General features: G+C 41.7%; 2 protein-coding genes across 2 annotated transcripts; both read right to left on the minus strand.

The window, feature by feature from the left end:
• Nucleotides 1-1,323: 1,323 nt before the first annotated feature.
• Nucleotides 1,324-5,223, minus strand: socs9 (suppressor of cytokine signaling 9). The gene is made up of 2 exons (XM_041940524.1): nt 5,090-5,223; nt 1,324-3,401 (listed from the first exon to the last, which is right to left on the minus strand). The coding sequence occupies exon 2, from the start codon at nt 3,234-3,236 to the stop codon at nt 1,809-1,811; it is 1,428 nt and encodes a 475-aa protein (XP_041796458.1). The 5' UTR covers nt 3,237-3,401; nt 5,090-5,223; the 3' UTR covers nt 1,324-1,808.
• A 157-nt stretch (nt 5,224-5,380) lies between these two features.
• Nucleotides 5,381-18,777, minus strand: LOC121609521 (protein Smaug homolog 2). Its single transcript, XM_041941172.1, has 13 exons — nt 18,465-18,777; nt 16,285-16,806; nt 15,655-16,125; nt 15,219-15,461; nt 14,970-15,079; nt 14,565-14,651; nt 13,925-14,216; nt 13,549-13,634; nt 13,178-13,293; nt 12,703-12,901; nt 12,087-12,213; nt 9,149-9,232; nt 5,381-8,337 (listed from the first exon to the last, which is right to left on the minus strand). The coding sequence occupies exons 2-13, from the start codon at nt 16,478-16,480 to the stop codon at nt 8,309-8,311; spliced, it is 2,040 nt and encodes a 679-aa protein (XP_041797106.1). The 5' UTR covers nt 16,481-16,806; nt 18,465-18,777; the 3' UTR covers nt 5,381-8,308.
• Between the last annotated feature and the right edge of the window lie 619 nt (nt 18,778-19,396).

The following is a 19,396-nucleotide window of genomic DNA, read 5'->3' on the forward strand; positions in this document are numbered from 1 at the left end:
TGGGATCCATTCGCCATGCTTTCCCATTAACACTGGTATGGCTGTCTTTTGTGATTATTACTTAGTGCGTACAACAATTAGCAGTGTGGTCCCTCTTGTGTATTTCAATACAAAATGCTGTTCACACACAGCAGTAAATGACTCCACGCATAGGCACATTTTGCAATTAATCTTTGAATAAGTACTTGATAATCAGGTGAACGAAAATCTGTCTAGCACTGAATGCTTCTCACTGTCTTTGTGTTGCTTTTGAATTATGTGGCAGTCATTCATTTTATTTGAACATTCAAACATGCAGATGTTTCTTGTCTGCCATTTAAGACATTACAGTATTTTAGCAGCCGTGTCGCAGTAACTTTATTCATTATTCTGTCTAATTCTACATTTTGGTCTTTTAATATAAAACAGAATGCATATTTTTATCCCTGTACCTCAACATAACAGATACAACCCAAGAATTTGCCATCTATTGGTGAGACAGTGAAATGCGAGTCTTCACATGTATCTGTCTGCACATACTGTTCTGTATTTGGAGCTTTGACTCAGCTCAGTGGTTTAGGTTTTTTGCTTTGGACTGATTCCTCTTTGCAGAGCTTTTCCGCACTTGTATATTTTTGTCTGTAACTGACTTAATGTCAGGCTCCAGAAAAAAAAACAAAAAAAAAACTCTCATAGTTCTTTTTGTTGATTAAGATTCATCAGTGCTAATTCAATATGCTAATTTTGTCATTGAACTGCTGGAATGGATGATTGGTGTGTAGACACCCATCCTCTTTGCACAACCCGAAGTACTGTATATCAATAAGATCCTTTTTTCTTTCTTTAAGGATGTGGGTCTTCACACCAAAATTAACTACCAAGTAAGATTGAAAGAAAGACCAAACCTCTAGACTCAGGAAGACTAAATTTAGAAGTGGACAGCACAACAGGCAGATATTGAGCAAAATAAGGTCCATTAATATCTGGGCTTCATTATTTGCACTCTGATAATACAGCTGCTGTCAAGTTCACGAAGGCCACATTTGATCCTTTCCTTCAAAACTAATGAAGTGTGTTGACACTGGCTGCATGCATAATAATGTCACAGGAGAAACCAAAGACGATGGAAGACGAAAACAGTGCTGCACTTCCACACCTCTGTCGCAAAAAGGAAACCTTCTCAGCATGTGTTCCACCTTCTCAGCACGTCACTGATGAACAACTCCATTATAATCATCTCGATTCACACTAGGACACTTACCCCTATCATCAGACAATTAAACTGATTTAGTCTCACTTGAAAACACAGATGATGTGTGAGATTAGTTCCCTGTACACCACAGATCGAAATAAGTTTGTTTAATTTGAGCATAAAGAACTTTGAGTGTACAAGATCGGTGAGATTACATATTGTCTCATCAGTGTAGTTTAGCACAATTGTTAAGACATGTACAGCAGGAATAAAATAAATAAGTATAGTGCAGTGTAGGTTAATACAGCCAGATAGAGTGAACAACAAGACTTATTGTTCAGTTCAGTTCTAGTAAGAGATAAGTGATAAATATGCTTTTAGTAGTTTCTTTTAGTCAATAAAGTTTTGTTCTTCATTCCCACCAAGTGTCCATTCTTCGTACACGTACTCTCTGCTTATAGTGGTATTCTTTCAGGTGCTTTTTCAAAGCATTTGGAATGGGAAGCATGTTAATGCCATCATAGGTAGTGCAGCTGCTTATGGCTGCTCTGCAGATGTGTTGCAGGGTGAAGGGCTGTGTGCGGTGGATAGGGTTGGATAGCAGAGGCTCGAAGAACATGCAGGAGTTGGGGTCCTTCTAGTGCTCCAGCAATCCCGTAACAGTGGGAGCATGGAAGACACTGGGGTCGTGCACGTCAAAGCTAAAATTGTGGTTCCACTGTTCAATGCGCGCATGTAGTGAGCGGCCGTAGCGGCGGAAGCTAACAGAGAAGAGGTAGTCTTCCTGGGCAGAGTCACGTAGGAGAAAGGTGCCTTCGGGCTTTCCCTCCAGCAGTGTCTCTGCCTCATAGCGGTCCATGACTCCCCAGTAACACGGGAGGTTGGTGATCTGCAGCAGGTCTGGAACTAAACAGTGAATGTAATCAATCTGAGTGTGAATGCGGTAGCCATCGTGAGATTTGTGATGCTCAGTCTGAGGAAGTATGGCCCTGGAGGGCATGCTGGTCGCTGTGACCTCTGGGTCAACCAGAGGATCGGAAAGAGTATCAGAGGTGTGGACAGAGGCAGAAGCAGAGGCCGAGGCCGAGGCAGAGGCCACCACCTCATCCAAAGTGTCCAAACAGCTCTGTAGTAGGAGCTGGTGCTGCTGCTGCTGTCTTTGGAGAAGAAGCTGCTGTTGCTGATGAACAGAGGCTCTGTCAGACCCGGCTAACTCATTCATACCATGAGCCAGCTTAGGGCCATGCTTGTAGAGAGGGTTAATTTGTGCCGTCACCTCAAACGTGTGGATCTCTGCATTGGGTGGTGGCTCAACACCCTGTTCAATGCTGATGCGCCTGCGCTCTCGCAACCTGTCATCTACATCCTCCACTACAGGGGCCATGGCTGAAGTAGGGGCACTGCATACCACTGCAGAATCAAGCATGGGTGGCTGGGTAATGGGCGCCGTGTGTTGCTTAATGAGATACCACTTCTGAGCCAGCTCTGATCCTACAGGGAAAGGGCAGTCATCCAACATCAACTCGCTGAGATGGATCTTTCGCCTTGAGGAGGCACAGGCGACTGATGATGAAAGGGCCTGTGGAGTTGGTGCTGGTGCTGCCGCAGTGTGTGTCTTTATTGGGAAACACTGCCCCATTGCATCTTGGATTTTTTGCCGGAGAGTGCGACTGCTGCTTGACCCTCGGCCCTCACCTTCGCTGGGCGCAGACAACTCTGTAGCAGAGCTAACTGTTCCCAGCCCAGGCCTGGCTGTCGCCCGTTCTTGTCCTAGTAATGAGGCAGCGGCTTCCAAACCCTGCCATCTCCAACTCTCCCTCAGTGGAGAGGAGGAAGACTGGTCCCTGGTCTCGAGGTCACTCAACAGCTCACCATACTCAAAGCCATCACTGACAGGCCTCTCAGCTGCTGGTTCATGAGAGGCGAGGCCTTTTTTCTTCACCTTTCCACCTTTCCGTCCGCTGCCTGCATCTCTTCTCTCCTCTGACCGGCTCTGTCTCACCTTGGGACGAGCCCCCCTCTCTCGATCTTTCCCTCGGTTCCCAGACTCCTTTGGTAATGACATGATGAACTAGCTAGTGAAACAGAAATGGTTGCGGCACTCCAGAGAGCGCGGAGGGATGACTTGTAATTGCAGTTAGCTTTTGGTTGGAAGTTTCCCATCCACATCCCTCGTTTGAGATGTCATCATCGTTGTCCGTGCATCGTAGCCACCAAGAGTTAAAAGAACCTGCAAAACAAATTAAGACTGTAAATAAGTTCTTGAAATAAAACATACTGATATATTAATTCAATTCAGTTTTATTCATATATCGCCAAATCACAACCAAAGTTGTCTCATTACACTTTCCATATAGAGCAGGTACAGACCAAACTCTTTATCTACAGAGACCCAACGGTTTCCTCATGAGCAAGCACTTGGTGAGAGTGGCAAGGAAAAACTTTTAGCAGGCAGAAACCTCAAGCAGAACCAGGCTCTGGGTGGGCGGCCAGTTCGCTGAAAGTGGTGATATACACTCAATTGTAAAACTGATGCAAACTAACACAACAGCTCTGCACAAAATCCTACCTGAATGAAAGTCATAAAACTAAGTTTTTGTTTAGAGGGGTGTTCATTTTAGAGCTGCAACTGCAGATTATCTTCTCAATTAACACACTGATCTTTAGATCCAGAACATAAGGGACAATGCACATCAGAATTTCCCTAAGCTCAAGTTGCCATCCAAAACCTAAATATATCCAGTTTAACATTGTAGATTAGAAAAAAAGACAGGAATGATTCACAATTGAAAAGCTGGACCCTGTTCAAGTTGTCCTTTTTTACTTTAAAACTGGCTGATATGACAGATCAATTCAGCTTGAGTTGATTCGACTTAATAATAATTTGCTAATTTTGGAGGCCGTTTGTGGTGTTGATGAATTGTATCGTGTTATATGGAGAGGTGTTTCTAATGTTTAGGTATTTTGAGTGTCTATAAGATGAGTTCATGCACGAGTGTACTTTGAATTCAAGGCATATTGGGGAAGTGAAGGAAGCAAACAACACATCCAGTACAGGCCTAACTTCCAGTTTGACTAATCATTGCCAAAGCGGAAGTTTAATCTAATCTTTCAGCACAGTTGATACCAGAATCCATTCTTATAACAAAGTAAAACCTGTTTTCTACACACATAACTGGTAAACGGTCACAGGTCAACAGAAATCATGTTTACCAAAAAATACTCTTCCTAAACTATCAGCTATGACGCACTTTGATCTGATTTCCTACGGTTTGAAGCATATTCTAACTTTATTAAAGTTACGTAAAATCCTCAAATGTATTACTGAAGTTGCCGTAAACCGGTGACAAACTCGTAAGGACGAACCACAAACCAGTTAGTTAGCTTGCGGTTCTGGCTGCGAGGAAAAAAAACTTAAAAGTTCACAAGACTACAGCGCTAGTCGGCTGAAGTTTTCTTTGTTTCAACCCAGCTGTTGTGTCAGCCAAAAGCCTCTTTCAATCCCGAAGAAGATCATGAACGCTACGTCTTAAGGATGGGACTCTGTCCTCTCTCAAATCACGTCAACTATTATCGAGAGAAAGTGGATGGTCGGTTTCAAAAAGAAATGTCCTAACTTTTTCCCACTAAAAATTAAGTTAACGTTAGCTAGCCTTACGTACTTGCAAGTAGACAAATTATTCAGGCAAATCGACGACTCGGCCATCCCTTTACAAGGTAACATATGAGGCGATAACGTTAACGTTAGCTAGCAAGCTAAAATCGTTAGCAAGCAGCTGTTAAGTAGATAGGCTAGGTTAGCAGGGCAGCTAGCTATATGCTAACTTGGGTACTCTTTACTGTTGGAGGAAAAGACAAGTTGTATGTATGGCAACTTATATCTAGCTTTCTCAACCATAACACGAAATGTGATCATACCTAAGCAATTGTTTAAAAAGTTTTCCGACGAAAGAGCTTCTGTTTCTTCTTGGATAAACTAATGTCGGTAACAAAAAGGCGGCTAGCTCATATTAGCTTGACAAATGAACTGCTGAAACCGTGCAACCCGGAAGTAAAAAGTAATTGGAGTAGCTAATTTCTTCGGCAACGTCGGAACATATAATGACGTCTGTAACATGACAAATGAGAGCAATAAAAAAAAGCGGACTGTTTTCACCTGCTAAAAAGCGTGTAATGTGCATATCAAAGTAAACAAACACAAACCACAAGTGAAGTTGCAAAAGAACTGAACCTCTTTATTTGGACTGTCAATGATCCGATGGATGCTGCACTTCAGACCATTCACACATATGAGTGGCAGTAAAAAAGTAGAGAGTAAGCATGGGATGCAAAAGGTTCAGAAAATATTAGAAAATGTCTGGGGAGTCATCAGAATTAAATATAAATTGTACAAGACATATATTCGCCATGTAGCCTACAGCTGGCTGCATTAATTCAAAACTTAAGCCTGGCTGGGACATTAATGATCTCAGGACCACTTGGTAGAAGTCTCCTTACGACACAGGCTCTGTACCTCCTAGTGAATGCTCGGTATGTGAAAACACACAAGGCTGAACTTTTGAAGTGCATTTCCCAACTCATTTCATGCACCACTGGAACGTAAACATGGAGTAAACATATTCCTTGGCCTGTTATTAGTGTTCAGTTTACTCGTAATCACATCACTGGTGGCTCAGATAAGCATTGTCATCCCCTGCTGCATCCCCACTATGCACAGACGCTTGCAGAAATCTGCTGCATTGTACCTCAGTGTCTAATTGCAGTCACACGTTGGCTGTCCAAAGCTACAGAGGCTATGAAAAGGAAAATCTGAGCCATTTGTAACATAACACATTTGATATACATTACAGTGAATAGTTAAAAATGAGATAGCCGAGCCTTAAAGTTGTCAGCATTGTGAACTCACAGAAGTCCGTTGCGGGCATGAGTGTGATGTTTTTAGTAAGTCAGATCAATCCAAGAGCCTGCTCTGAAGAAATCCATGACTAGAATACTACTCACGACCATTAAATCAACATATTGAGGATGCTGGAGCTGTGCATTTCAGGCACCACATGAACAGTTTATCAGGACATGACAGCTTACAATTCAATCACAAGGCCAGAAAAGCTATTCTCTCTCGTCACTGCATGACTAGAAAAGCAGGCGTTTACATGCCTCATACAGTTACCACTTGAAAAATCTACTCATAGGGAGTCAATGGATTAGGGGGTAGAAGGCTTTTGTTTTCAGGCTCTACCCAGCCAGCTCATGTGCGAGAAGGCGTCAGTTCTTTAATGTGTTACACAGTGAGACAATGGAGTATTCATGACATCACACAACATGAATTGGGCGTTATCCCAGAGAGATGTAAACAGTGACATTTAGGCGATATAAACATACAACATTAGTTGCAAGATTTCTGCTCTCTAGCTGTTGGTGACTCTGGGCACCATCAGCCATCATGTCCTCTATCTACAACAGTGCTGTATTAGTGTGGCAAAACATGCGATTATAGAAAATAAGCATAAGTTATCAATATCAAGGGGGGAGTAAAAAATACAATTGGAAAAGATATCTGTAAATAACCATCTTTACTAGACAGACCTCCTATGGCTCTGCTGAAATAAAAGGTGAATGGTTATCCCTGCCTTATGATGCAACCAAAAGTGATCTAAAGTTAAGACCATATTACACATACATGCACCTCCGCTCTGCCACATTCAAAGACAGAGGCCGTATAAGACAGTTTTTGATTCAACACTGATACCACATGATAATGTTAGGGTTCTGAGGCTGAAACACACTGAGACACAAACAGAAAGTATGGACATCGTCAAGCACCTTGAAAAGTATGATTCATCAAATCATCACGTTGGCCGTTTGAGGAAGAGGGCACTGCGAGGGTGAGGCGCTGCGATCTGAAGAATTTATTACGAGATCACGCTTCATTTTCCAAAGCCAATCATAAGGGGGCCAGAGGGTTGAGATGGGTTTCATTTAGTTTTCTCACCCAGCATTAGAGTGTAAATTGAAAACACTCTACCCTCCTCACTTTTATCAATTCAATATCAGATCAGCTCTCGCAGAGTACAAACCTCACCAGCCCTTATTCACCCCTCTGGGGATTCCTCGGCACAAAATGAGATTCATCATCATTTATGTAGTAGGGCATAAAATAACAGAGACAAATTGCAGCTGGCATAAATTCTTCAAACTGCTGTTCTTTTTAAAAAAAAAAAAAAACATTATACCATTCTGTTGCATTTCACTACAAATATCCTTCTCAAACTAACAATCGCACAACCCTTCTCTTTGGCTTTGTAGACGTTTAGAGGAGGACAGTCACTTCTACTCTGCTTAAAAGTGTTTGGGGAAAAAGAACCAAGACAAAAGGTGTGCCTATGGTTGAATTACAAGCTTTTCCTCAATCCTTTTGCTCCTCCCTTTCCAGCCTTCGCCAAAAAGTAAAAAAAAAAAAAAAAAAAAAAAACATTCTGTGGAGGATAAAAAGAATCCAGGAAAGCTGTCTAAGTTTCAACCAACTTAAGCCCCCCTAGCACTGTAATAGAACAAGGTTGGCTAGGAAATGTATTTATATGTGAATATCAACACCTGTCTACAAGTGGAATCTCAGTAAATTAATTCTAGGGCCAATTACAGTTTAGTGGCTAATATCAGAGATAATTGAACGAAAGTGCCTTACTTCTGGCTGGGAATTTTCTGAATCGACACACTGTGTGGTGCAGGGGCTGTGGCTGTCAGTGTGTTCCGGAAGGAAGCCTTGCTCCAAGGCAGGAGGAAAAGAAGAGTAACTCACAGGGAAGAACCCCTTTAAGACAGCACCAATCCACTGTTTTTCTCTCAGCCCACAGCAAACTGAGCCTCTGCACATCATGTCACAGTCCTGCAGGTGACATGGAGCAGTTTGCTTTTTTTTTCCCTCTGTCCTGCAATATAATAATCATCTGTATTCCATTTTTAATAAACTTAGTTGTATATAATAAAGTACAAAAATATTAGAGAACATATACACAGTTTTTTTGTCATTTTGTAGTGACTGCTTTGCCTGGTTTTCTTAAGCATACGTATATCTTTGTGCTGGGTGATGAGGAACTTAACAGGCCTCGACTGAAGTGTATTTTTCCTTTCTTCTTTTCATATTGTTGATGTCCGGTCTGTTCCATCTGAGGAGGAGATTGGAAATAAATGTGTTTCAAGACATTTGCTATCATAATATACATTGCACCAGTCACATTTCATTCTTAACAGGCGTAGTTCACTATTGAAGAGTTCTACTCACTTTCCACCTTTCCTAGGGTCAGCAAAAGTTACTGGTGCCTTTTAAAAATGTGTCCATGGTTTCTGACATTGATGACAGGCCTTTTGTGCATTTTTATGGTATGCCAGCCATCAAATGTAGCATATCTTTAATTTATCATATATATTTCTGGATAAGTTGCAGGTCCTTCCACAAGTTCATGAAAGTATATATGATATCCTCACCATTACTTTGCCATGGCTGTGTATGTAAACGTAAGTCTAGAGAACACTTTTAGACCATACACACTGACATCAGTAACCTTTTGTCTCTCAGAAAGGAAGGAAAATAGTTGTAATTCCATCTAAGTCACAAAACAGTTCATGCAGAGGAGATACCGTCTTACATCACAGAATATTAGGAACACAGTAAATAATACAGAGCTTCTAAGCCTTATACTTGTTTGATATGATGATGCAAACTTTGTCATACAAGTACAACATTTGATGCACAGAGGTGTTTCTGTCTTTCTCTCCCTGCAAGAGGAAGTTGTGTGTGAACAAATTAGTACTTATTGCTTTTCCCAATGTATACAGACTGTTCATACAATCCTCTCTCTTTCTCTCTCTCTCATTGCATAGTTTTAATATAAAATAAGGTGTTGTTGTCTGGTTGGTAGTTGTGTCAGGTTTGCCAGCCAGTGGCCTATTTAGTACTGGGTTGCTGAGGACACTTACCCCCTAAGGCATGCTCTGTCATACTGAGGCACAGTGACTCCAGCGTGGGGTTGATCTCCAGGTCAGCGCCTGGAACTTGGCATTCTGTTGGAATGAGTAAAAACAGTCTCAGTTCACAGGAAGATTAAGGTTGATATTATCTTCAGGATTGCCATTAAGTTTTTTTATCACACTCTAAACTTACAAAAAGCATAAAGCATGTGTATTGATCTCTAAATAGATGATGTCCAAAGAGAATTAGTGTGCCAATTTTACTTTGAAATGAACAGCTGCCATTATCAGGACCTGAGTATGATATATATAAGTGGAAATACACAGTTTATATGTGCTAAAGAAAAACTGTCATTATGTTAAAGCGATAACTCTTTGCCCAGATAATACTCTAAGGACCAGGTGATTTACATTAAATGCACAGAGTAGTTCTGTTTGTAGCCAAACAAACACAACAAGATTCAACATGTTTAATCTGCCTCAAATCCAACTGGAGCCAATGGTGCCGACACACTGCAAAAACTACAAGCAACACTGTACATAGTTTGGACAGGTAGTTCAGAGTACACAGTAACCATATTATTTGAACCAATTAACTGTAAGTGGAAACATTGGTGGATGTTAAGCTATTATCCTGACTGCCTGTCGTTAATGTCAAATAGAGTTTGACCAATCAAGCTGGCACCCAGTTTTCCAATCCAGGCAATGATAATAATAGAACTTTAGGGTATGTTAACCTTCATTTTGAATTTTATGGGTGAAGGTGCAATTAGTTTGAAATGGTTTCATTTTCACTTGTGCTGCTTGTTGTAATGGAAATTTGATGTATAGCATCAAAATGCCTAAAAAAAATGTCATCATCAGCCGTAAAAATCACCGTCAGAATGAGAAAAAACACAACAGATAAATATTCCTGTGTGGAGTGTGGAGAACTCATGGGGGCTTATGCTATTAAAATCATTTTAATATTTTTTTTTACATTAAATGACTAGGCTTTTGGTAACATTTGTGCAGAACCCAACTGTTTTCATCACATCAAAAACTTGCTGCGCTGTTCACACATTTCCTTAAAATAAATGTGTCAGATGCAGTCAAACTCAAGGCCGAGTGCTAATTTGTGATGTGATGCTATCTGATGCATGAGGTGAGGTACCACATCACCTCTACAATCCTCTTCCCTCATTGCATGGCTAAAGTTAAGTGTGTATTTTGTGTTCAGCATACATTTCACTTACTAACCAGAATGTGATCACACTCACATCATCATCGTCTATCTCAAGTGGATGCAGACACAATATATAACAACACTGGCCTGAGGAAGGACAGAGTGTGAGTGAGCTTGAAAGTATGCAATGACCATTTGGGTGTGAAGTTTGATGCTTGACTGATCTTTATTCTCAGCTACTGTGCAGTAACGAGATAGACAGCTTTAGTTGGATCACGTGGAGTGCCCAGAAGAATATACGGTTATACTCTGTTGTAATTTTTTTGTTTTGTCTCTTTATTGACAAACACACCTTTTAATAAAAAAGAGAAATTACTGGAAATCATTTAAGTGAACTCGTTCCAGTGTCTGCCTGTTTTCTGCTCTACTTTTATGTGCTCTCTGTACATGCAAGCAGACAGTCAAACAGTTGCTTGGTTGACAATGATCTGTTCCAGAAATCCTGGAAAATGTAACATAGTTCTGTAATCCTAAACTCGGCAGTTACATTTTACAAAAGAATTTGTAGTGGAGGTCTATGATAGATTTACTAAAATCCATATAACTATGAAATATTTGTTGTAATTCTATTTTAAAAACCCGTTCATGTAAGACACTAAGTGTACATCAAAAGTTAAGAGAGACAGCAAAGTATTGTGGGTATTATTTAAGTTAATACAAAAGGCAAGGGGTGTCACATGCACGTTGCATGTCACACCCCCCTTTTGCTCACCCTTGTTTATATACTGCCCTGTCCAATAAAGTCAAAAATGGCAAAAAAAAAAAAAAAAATCTTTAAAACAAAAAACCAAACACCTAGCTGACATGGTGTTGGTGGTGTTCCGCGTGGGTGCTAGGTTTGTCAGTTCTAGTAACTGAAACACTGTTTGCAGTGATAGGTGCAATAAACAAAATATAATCCTATCAGAGACAGTCCTGTGGCTGCATTATGCCATTGTTTTCCCCCACCATTAGCTGTCACTGTCACTGCAAGGATGATTTGAACAGCATATATAGCATCAACCGAACAAGATCAGTAAAACAATTCAATCATATTGTTCACACACTTTCAAACAAGAGGTAGTGCGTTATTCATGCGTTTGGTTTTTGATATAATACAGACATGGAAACTGAAACATCAGTGGGGCCATTCATCTGTTTATATTATGAAAATTTGGCTTTCACACAGAATGCTCACTTATGGAAACATCCCATGATGACTCTTTTGAAAAATGACAGGACCATTACAGATGAATTTGCAGTGCTACTGTGTGACATCTGGTACTCGCAACAAGGCAACCAAAAGGTTATGTATATTGCAAGAGGTGACAGATTGTTTACTGCAACATGCCGCTAAGCTGTCTTATTATTTTGTCCTTGGCACAGAGGGAGAGCAGCTCTCGGTTTTGGCATCTGACCAAATGGCCACTTTTTTTTTTAACAAAAAGTCAAATTTGCCATTTTTCTATAAATGGAGTAATCTCTATTCATTTAACCATTTTCAGTTTACCTTAAAAATGAGCCACTTTACTTTAAAATGATAGGAGCTCTGGATAAGTAATGTGTAGTTAATGGTGGTGTGGTAAAATGTAAGCAGGCGATTAAGTGAGGCAAGACTGGCAGGAGTAGTTAGAGTTTGGCAAAAAATAAAGCGAACGAAAAGGTAAATAAGGAGATAGACTGTAAGTGAGTGCATACAGCCTCGTTAATGAAGAATAAAAGAGGCTTGACCTCGTGCAATACCTTGCTGCTGGAACATGAGCATGGTTTGTGGGGAAGTGTGGACAGGGAGCGAGTGGGTTCGCTGCACAGAGCTGCGACTCTGACTTGGCATGCTGTTACTGCCCCCGGGGTTGGCAAACCACAGGTTCTGTAGAGGAAAACACAAATTCTCATTATGCAAATGCCACTCATCCTGGAAGGATGACATGGTTTGCTTATCTCTCAGCTAAGTCATTAAACAGAAACTCTTCAAGCTATGATAATGATCAATTCATATCAAAATATGATGCCCCTAACTAACCCCTTGTACTGTCTTGTGTGCACTGATTAAACTCCTGTCAACATCTGTTTTTTTCACTTGTTTTACTCTCAGAAGAAATGTTTACTAAAATGTATGATGACTCCTTGGGCATGTCATAAAGCGGGTCAATATTTCAGACATAGTAATTGGAGTAACTGAAGAAAATTCTTGAGACTAAAAATATGAAGTTAGGCTAAACTATCCTAAATAAATACTTTAAGCTGTGTAGTCATATTTTAGCAAAAACAATTTTCCTTCAACTCAAATGATCAAAAAGAAAGCTACGCATGTCATAAACTGGTGTTAAAATGCTCATCCAATGACAGGGATACTCACTTGTCTACCCTGGCCTGCCAGCGCAGGACTAGTGAGTGTGTGGCGTGGAGATGCTCCCCCGATCCCGCTGGGACTCAGAAGACCCATGCGCCCAGTCTGGAGTCCACGAGGGGTCATCTGGAACTGCCTTTGGCCCCGCCGCGCTACACCTCCACTCACAGAGCCTGCTGTGGGGAGGGAGTTGGACCCATAGGTCCAGCTGGAAAAAAAGAAACACAAACAAAACAAACACATGTCAGAAATCAATCCAGGTTCAGGAAACTGCATGTTCAACTGCTGAAGCGACTTCCTATGAAGTGGTAGTTATCATTTGAACGAGGAAGTGCGAGTGCAAGAGAAAGGCGAAGTGAAAGAGAATCAAAGTAAAAGTTCGACAGCAGGGTTGAGTGCAGGCAGAATGTAACATTCAGCGGGTGTGACATCTTCCCTGCTAAAGAGGGAGATCAAAGGTAAAAGAAGGCGCGCACAGTCTCACCCTTTCTGTCGGTACACAGGCATGTCCAGCATAGCTTTCCGAGGGAACAGGCGGAGCAGTTTGAGGACCTGCTGCTTCCAGGAGACCAGCCTTTTCTTGTGAGTTTCTGAGAAAGCCTGACACATAGAAAGAGACAGCAGGAGAAAAAAGGCACCAGATTTTCAAAGAGCATTAACAAGGTTTCAGCAGATGCTTTGTGATTTTTTTTTTAAGGAAAAGGCAAGTTTTACTGCTTATTTTGAGAGAAACAAAATAGATGATTATAAGGTTCTATATTGTATTTTCAATTTTCAACACTTACATGGCATTAATTTTTGTACTGCGCACAAATGGGTTCAGCAAATGAAAAAACTGAATCTTAAGGTTCTCACCTCATGTGTCAGACACTTCTCAATAAGCTGAAGGTAACAGCTGATATTCTCTTCATCTGGCCTTGACACCAGCAGCTGGGTGCACACTGAAACAAAGAAAAAAGCCAGCGTTTACATGGTCATGCCCATAAAGGAAATTTGGATCTGAGGGGTATTTGTGGATATGTATTAAGTATCTTTGTTTTATGTTGAATGCTGGCATGGACACGGAATGCCTTTATAGCTATGGTATTTTGATGTTCTGCTGATTGTGTCTTATGTATGTGTGAGCAATATTTTAAGAGCACTTCCTATAAGGACAAATAACATAACTACCAATGCAGTCTACAATCTGTGTGTAATCAATTTCAATCTAGAAAGAACATCTTACTCTCACCTTTACCCATAACACGGGTGAACTGTCCAGCAATGTCGCCGTCTGAGATAGGTGTGGCTGGGGAGTCCCCATCACAGGGAGGTGGGTTGTGGGACTGGAAGCCCTCTGAGGCCGGCTCTTTGTCTACTCCTGTTTTTGTGGCTTCTGAAGGGGGGTTGGCTGTGTCCGGGGCGGAGGCTGTGTCCAGGGCAGTCTGCGCTGCACTGGGTGGGCTGTAAGCCTTGATGGGTGTGATGATGATCTGTTGCAGCTCTTGGAGGGCGTTACGCAGGTTTCCTCCTTCCAAAATATCCTGCCATGAGATGACAACATCGGTGTCATATGCAGTATAAGCTACTCAGAGGTATGCTTTAGGTTTAAGCGTGACGTTGTGAGCTCCAGATCTGGATTTAAGCCTTTGGGACAGCAAACATTTGCCCTATTAAAATATCTAAGAAGAAGACACAAAATCCCCGTCGGTCCTCCCTGTGTCTGTTTCTGTGCCAAAATGCAGAACAGGAATTTCTCGAAGGAAATAAAGTGTCACATGATCATCAACGAGTTCATACTGGAGTGCATTTTTGAGGATGAATGCAAAAAACACTGTTGCCGCCTTTTTTAAAAAATCATGCCCAGAACGGCATCATTCCATTTGAATTACCTTTTCTAAAGACTTGAGCACACTCTGCCTCTCTCTCAGTTTCTGGATACTCAAGGCGATCTTATGCCGTGCTCCTTTGGTGACGTTCTACAAAGAAGAGAATGAAAGTAACAAGTCATGAGGAGTAGGCGAGTCATTTGTTGTGGGAACACTGGGCAATTTATACAGTTACTAAATAACAAACCTAATCACCATTTGTTTCATTAAAGCCAAGGGGCAGAGGCAAAATCGCTCCATTTGTATGTGTGACTGCCTCGATATTAACTGTGGGGTGCATTGCTTAATTTCATGCCTCATTGAGAGTTGATGTATCATCAGGTCTGAGGACAGTAATGTTCACAATTGATAAGGAGGGTGGAATAATCAAAGCCTGGCAGAGTGTGTGTAAAAGGGAGGCTTAAAAACCTGTGACTCCAGGTGCTGCTCTGTGAGAATCATCATCTCTTCATAGGTCATCTGGGAGAAAAGTGATGCATATTTATGAAGGCGGAGACTCTTCAACCATGCGGGAACATCTAAAACACATAAACACCAAGACACAAAAAAGTAACGTTACATTTTAGCTTATATCACCACAGCTGTTGGCTGCGTGCGGCTTTTACCAGAGCCAAATGCCGAGAGCAACCTTGACTTAGTTGGGTAACGAACTCTGACCTTTCATGCCACTGCCATCCTCCTGGAACGTGTTGCGACTAGAGCCCTGGTCTTCTGTCTGCTCACTGCCAGAGGAGGCTACGCTGCTCTGGGGGGAAAGGGGTGCATGGTCCGTTGAAATGAAGTTCTGCCGGCCCCCTGCATCATCCTGGCTAATCCACTCAGAGCCACAAGCCTGGGGACTGGAAGGAATAACCGACATGGACTTCTTCAAAGGGCTGGGCTGCATCTGGCCACCCAAACCTGGCAAGGGAAAACAATTAATATATGAGGCACAACGGATATTTTTTGTAATTCCTATAAAAGAAATTAAATAAATGTTAACAACACTCTGAGACTTAAAACAAATTGCATACTGTTTGCATAATGTGGTGGATATGTCTGCAAATGTTCCATATACCCCTACCAAAAAATTTCTTTAAATGACAACCATTACCTGTGTTATTGCTGTTAATGGGAGAAGACATCCCGCCTGGGAATGGCATGTGTCCATTCTGGCCTGCCGGAGATGTGGTGGATGAAGGGGACTTGTCGTGCCATGCGTGGCCAGGGTCCAGAGCCTCAGCAGAGCTGGGCCATTCATCTGAGCCCTGGCGTGGGTGGTAGGGGCTAGATGGGGCCCGGGGTGCATAGCCACTAGATAGGTGCTCCTCTAGGTGGTTTAGCCACATGGCCAGAGCGGTGCGGTCATCCAGTGTGGTGGCAGGGTGGATGAGGGCGTAGGACAGCAGCTGTCTGCTTTCTTCCACAAACAGGCTACTTTCAATAGTGTGACTCAACACCTTCTGAAGCAGCTTCATGTACTCACATTTGGCCTCGCTGTTGCGTGGCTGCAGCAGAGGCAGATGGGACAGCAGCAAGGACACAACCTTCTCTTTTGGCTCCTGATGCCACTGGCTGACAATTGCTAATGACAAAGGGAAAAAAGGACAATTTCACCAGGGATTCATCTTTCACTACTGGTTTAACATATGCCTCCAATTTTGGGAAGAGATAGAACTAATCGTGTTCGATAATCAAAGATGATGGATAATATATAATAAAAACTCAAAAAACTCTCAGCTACCTGCATTGTTGGCCTCAGCTTCTAGGATGTGGATCTCTGTGCAGTCTGCCAGCCAGTGTTCAAGGCAGATGTGTAAGAAGCGAGCCTGGGTGCGGGACACCCTCTTCAGGAGGGACAACAGTGCCACCGTCTGTTCACACTCATTCCAGCCCTTGAACCAATCTGTGAGGATACCTACCTGGTCTCGGAACATCATGGCGTGTCTCCTTGATAAGGAGAACAGGAATGTGCGGATGGGGAAGGGGGCACTGAAAAGACTGCTTCTTAGACACAGACAGGATCAGTCTAACCCCGCACAGCGGGGTCGTATTTGCAACAGTCTTGGGATCCCCTCAGACTGGACCGAGGGGCCCTCACATGGTTCAGGTGCACAAGGAACTGCAGACAGGGTCACCGTGTGGAGTATTAGGAAGATGTCTTATGAAGTGAGGCTGAAATTCTGCGTCAATTGTAGTTGGTAATGACACAAACAGGAAAGGCGTTTTTTCACTCTGGCATGTTCAGGATCACATCATCCGTGCCCTAGTAAATCAAGACATAAACAGGGAAAAATCTCAGTCACCAACTACACTTTTCTATATAAACAACCATACAAGCTTTGACAGACTGAGTCCATCTATTCAGCCTCCATACTTGGTAATGGAATATGTCCATCCTGTGATATTTGACATTCTTGTTTATATTAGGGCACATACATTTTTCTGCCCCAAAGCCACAAAACAAGAGTCATGATTTTCACGATGCAAGTGGCTCTTCAGCTTCAGTGAGGGGAAAATTGACAGTGAAGATACATAGCATAATATATAAAGAAGCGTTTATGACACACGCAGGACAAACACAGTGCTTAAACCTTTCATGCAAACAATGGTAGTGATAAGAAACATGACGTCAAATCAGAGTTTTAGAACTTTTGCATAGTTTCATAATGGTCTATGAAACAATCAAAGCAACATGAGATATGAGAAATATCCAAACAAATCTTGCAAATAAACTCCTGGAAAACTCCAACTGACTTTGACTGTGACGGCGTTGTTAGAGGTAAGCTTTCACTAATAAACTGAAATAGCCATATCATAACGATAAAAGTGTAAGTCATTCACAAAAGGAGTGCCAAGGCCATTATCCTCAAGATAAGAGTCCAGGTCAGTAACTTAACGTATACTACGGAAATAGGCTTCTGTCCAAGGAATAAGGGCTGTCACCAGTGCCCTGTATTTACAAAAGCTAATTTGTGACACATTAATTTCTGAAGAAAAGTAAAACGCAAACATCATCAGGCAACAGCAACAGTAACGTTACATGCCAAAACTACCAACGGCCAACCAGCCACTGCAACCGGTACCACCTGTAACAGTGTTCGCTATAATTTTGATTAAAGACCAACCCAAGGTATATGCTCTGGTCAGCAGGCTGATGCTGTGATTATCCCTGCGAGGTTTATTAAGTTGAATCAGTCTAAGCATTAGATAGCGGTTAGCCACAGTTAGCTTGGTTCAGTGATGTTAAACTCGACGCAGACCACTGGACACAAAATAGACCGTTCGAAGCAGAAGTATCGCAGCGATACGTTTCGATACATCGCCTCAACACGCCAAAAATCACGGGACCACACCAAACGAGGCCTCATCACAGAGGTGTCGTGCTGGTTTCGACTATGGGATGTTCCTGTCAACCTGCCACTATTTAGCTGTTCACTCCATTTGAAGTGTCCGATTCTTACAATACAAGCTTTGCTGAACAAAATAAAAATAATGACAGCAGTAGGGCCACTTGTATCATGTCTGTCTCGTCACGGTCTCAGATTTAATCCATCCATACAAATACAAGATCAACGGCTTGGCCAGCAGATGTCGCCATTTTTGACTATATCAAATGCTTTGAAACAGTGAACCATTTTCAACACAATTGCTTCATAGAGATTCGGTGCTTCAGAAAGCTTCGTTTCCCCCATCACTAGCTTCGTCGGCCTAGTTAATAATGAGTGATTCAGAAATTGTATTGTTTTTCGTTGACGCTGTCGCTGCCCCTTTCCTCCGTTTCGTAATGTTACTACGATCTTAGCGGTGCAAACAGGGAGGTTAAACGCAGTTTTAAACGACAGCAGGTTGTAGCTACTTGACTAGATAAAGTTATGCGAGTTGCGATTTACAATAAACGGACTCAAAAGGGTTGTTGTTTACCTTTGTCAGTTGTCACTGGATAGCGAGCTAGGCTAAAGTGCTAATACATAGCTAGCTCGACGGTAGAGTAGGGGTAGCTAACAGAAATGCTAGCGCTAGCTTCTTAGCTAGCAAGTTTTGCTAATAGATGCAATAACGTTAGCTTAGCTGAAAGAAGCGTAGATTTAGGTCCCGTACGAGGTATTCCTTAAGGATATTCCTTTACAGCGGCAAGCTCCCGTAGTTTCAAACATACCATGTTAAAGAATGTATGTACAAAATGTTTATTGCAATGCTGAAAATAAAGAGTGTACGCCTGGAGAAATCTACTTCGATTTTGAGTTAACGTAAGACGTACGTTTACGTCATACGTCTGGACGGTACGTAGCGTTTCGTTCCGCCCACAGTCTGGTAAATAAAAAGGCTCCCACCCTAAGAAGTAAACATGTCTTCAATATGTAGTAAAAGAAGGCAACATGCACATGTTGACATGGAATAAATGAAAACCACGATAATCAGAAGGCAATTGTCATACATTTACATATGTTATGATATTTAGGTTTTCTGTGGTGAGTAGCTTGGTTTATTGTTAGTGATAATAATAATAATAATAATAATAATAATAATGTATTGGAAATTATAATTTCAAAATATATAGGGCAGCAAATCTTTACTTTTGAGAAGCTAGACGAGTTAAATGTCTAGGTTCATTGTCTTACTCAAGGCCAAGGGGATTGGACCACCAACTCTACAATTAATTGCTAACCACATGAGCAACAGCCACCCCACACAGAAAATGATTTACATGCTCAACAGATTATTAACATTTATGTCAGTTTATTTACTGATCATTTCGTAATTTGTTGAATGTTTCACAACACCAGAGTAAACAACAACGTAATTTCAAACATATCTTAGACATAGTTTGAAATTATATGAGAATTATGAGAGAA

Source organism: Chelmon rostratus, chromosome 7 (assembly GCF_017976325.1).
Source record: "Chelmon rostratus isolate fCheRos1 chromosome 7, fCheRos1.pri, whole genome shotgun sequence".
NCBI classification, from domain to species: Eukaryota; Metazoa; Chordata; class Actinopteri; order Chaetodontiformes; family Chaetodontidae; genus Chelmon; species Chelmon rostratus.

Coding starts and splice junctions, on each gene's coding strand:
- socs9 (XM_041940524.1), bottom strand. CDS start 3,236: ATGTCATTACCAAAGGAGTCTGGGAACCGAGGGAAAGATCGAGAGAGG.
- LOC121609521 (XM_041941172.1), bottom strand. CDS start 16,480: ATGATGTTCCGAGACCAGGTAGGTATCCTCACAGATTGGTTCAAGGGC. Junction 15,080..15,218: donor GGATGGCAGTGGCATGAAAG/GTCAGAGTTCGT, acceptor TATGTGTTTTAG/ATGTTCCCGCATGGTTGAAG. Junction 9,233..12,086: donor GCTCATGTTCCAGCAGCAAG/GTATTGCACGAG, acceptor TCATTCCAACAG/AATGCCAAGTTCCAGGCGCT.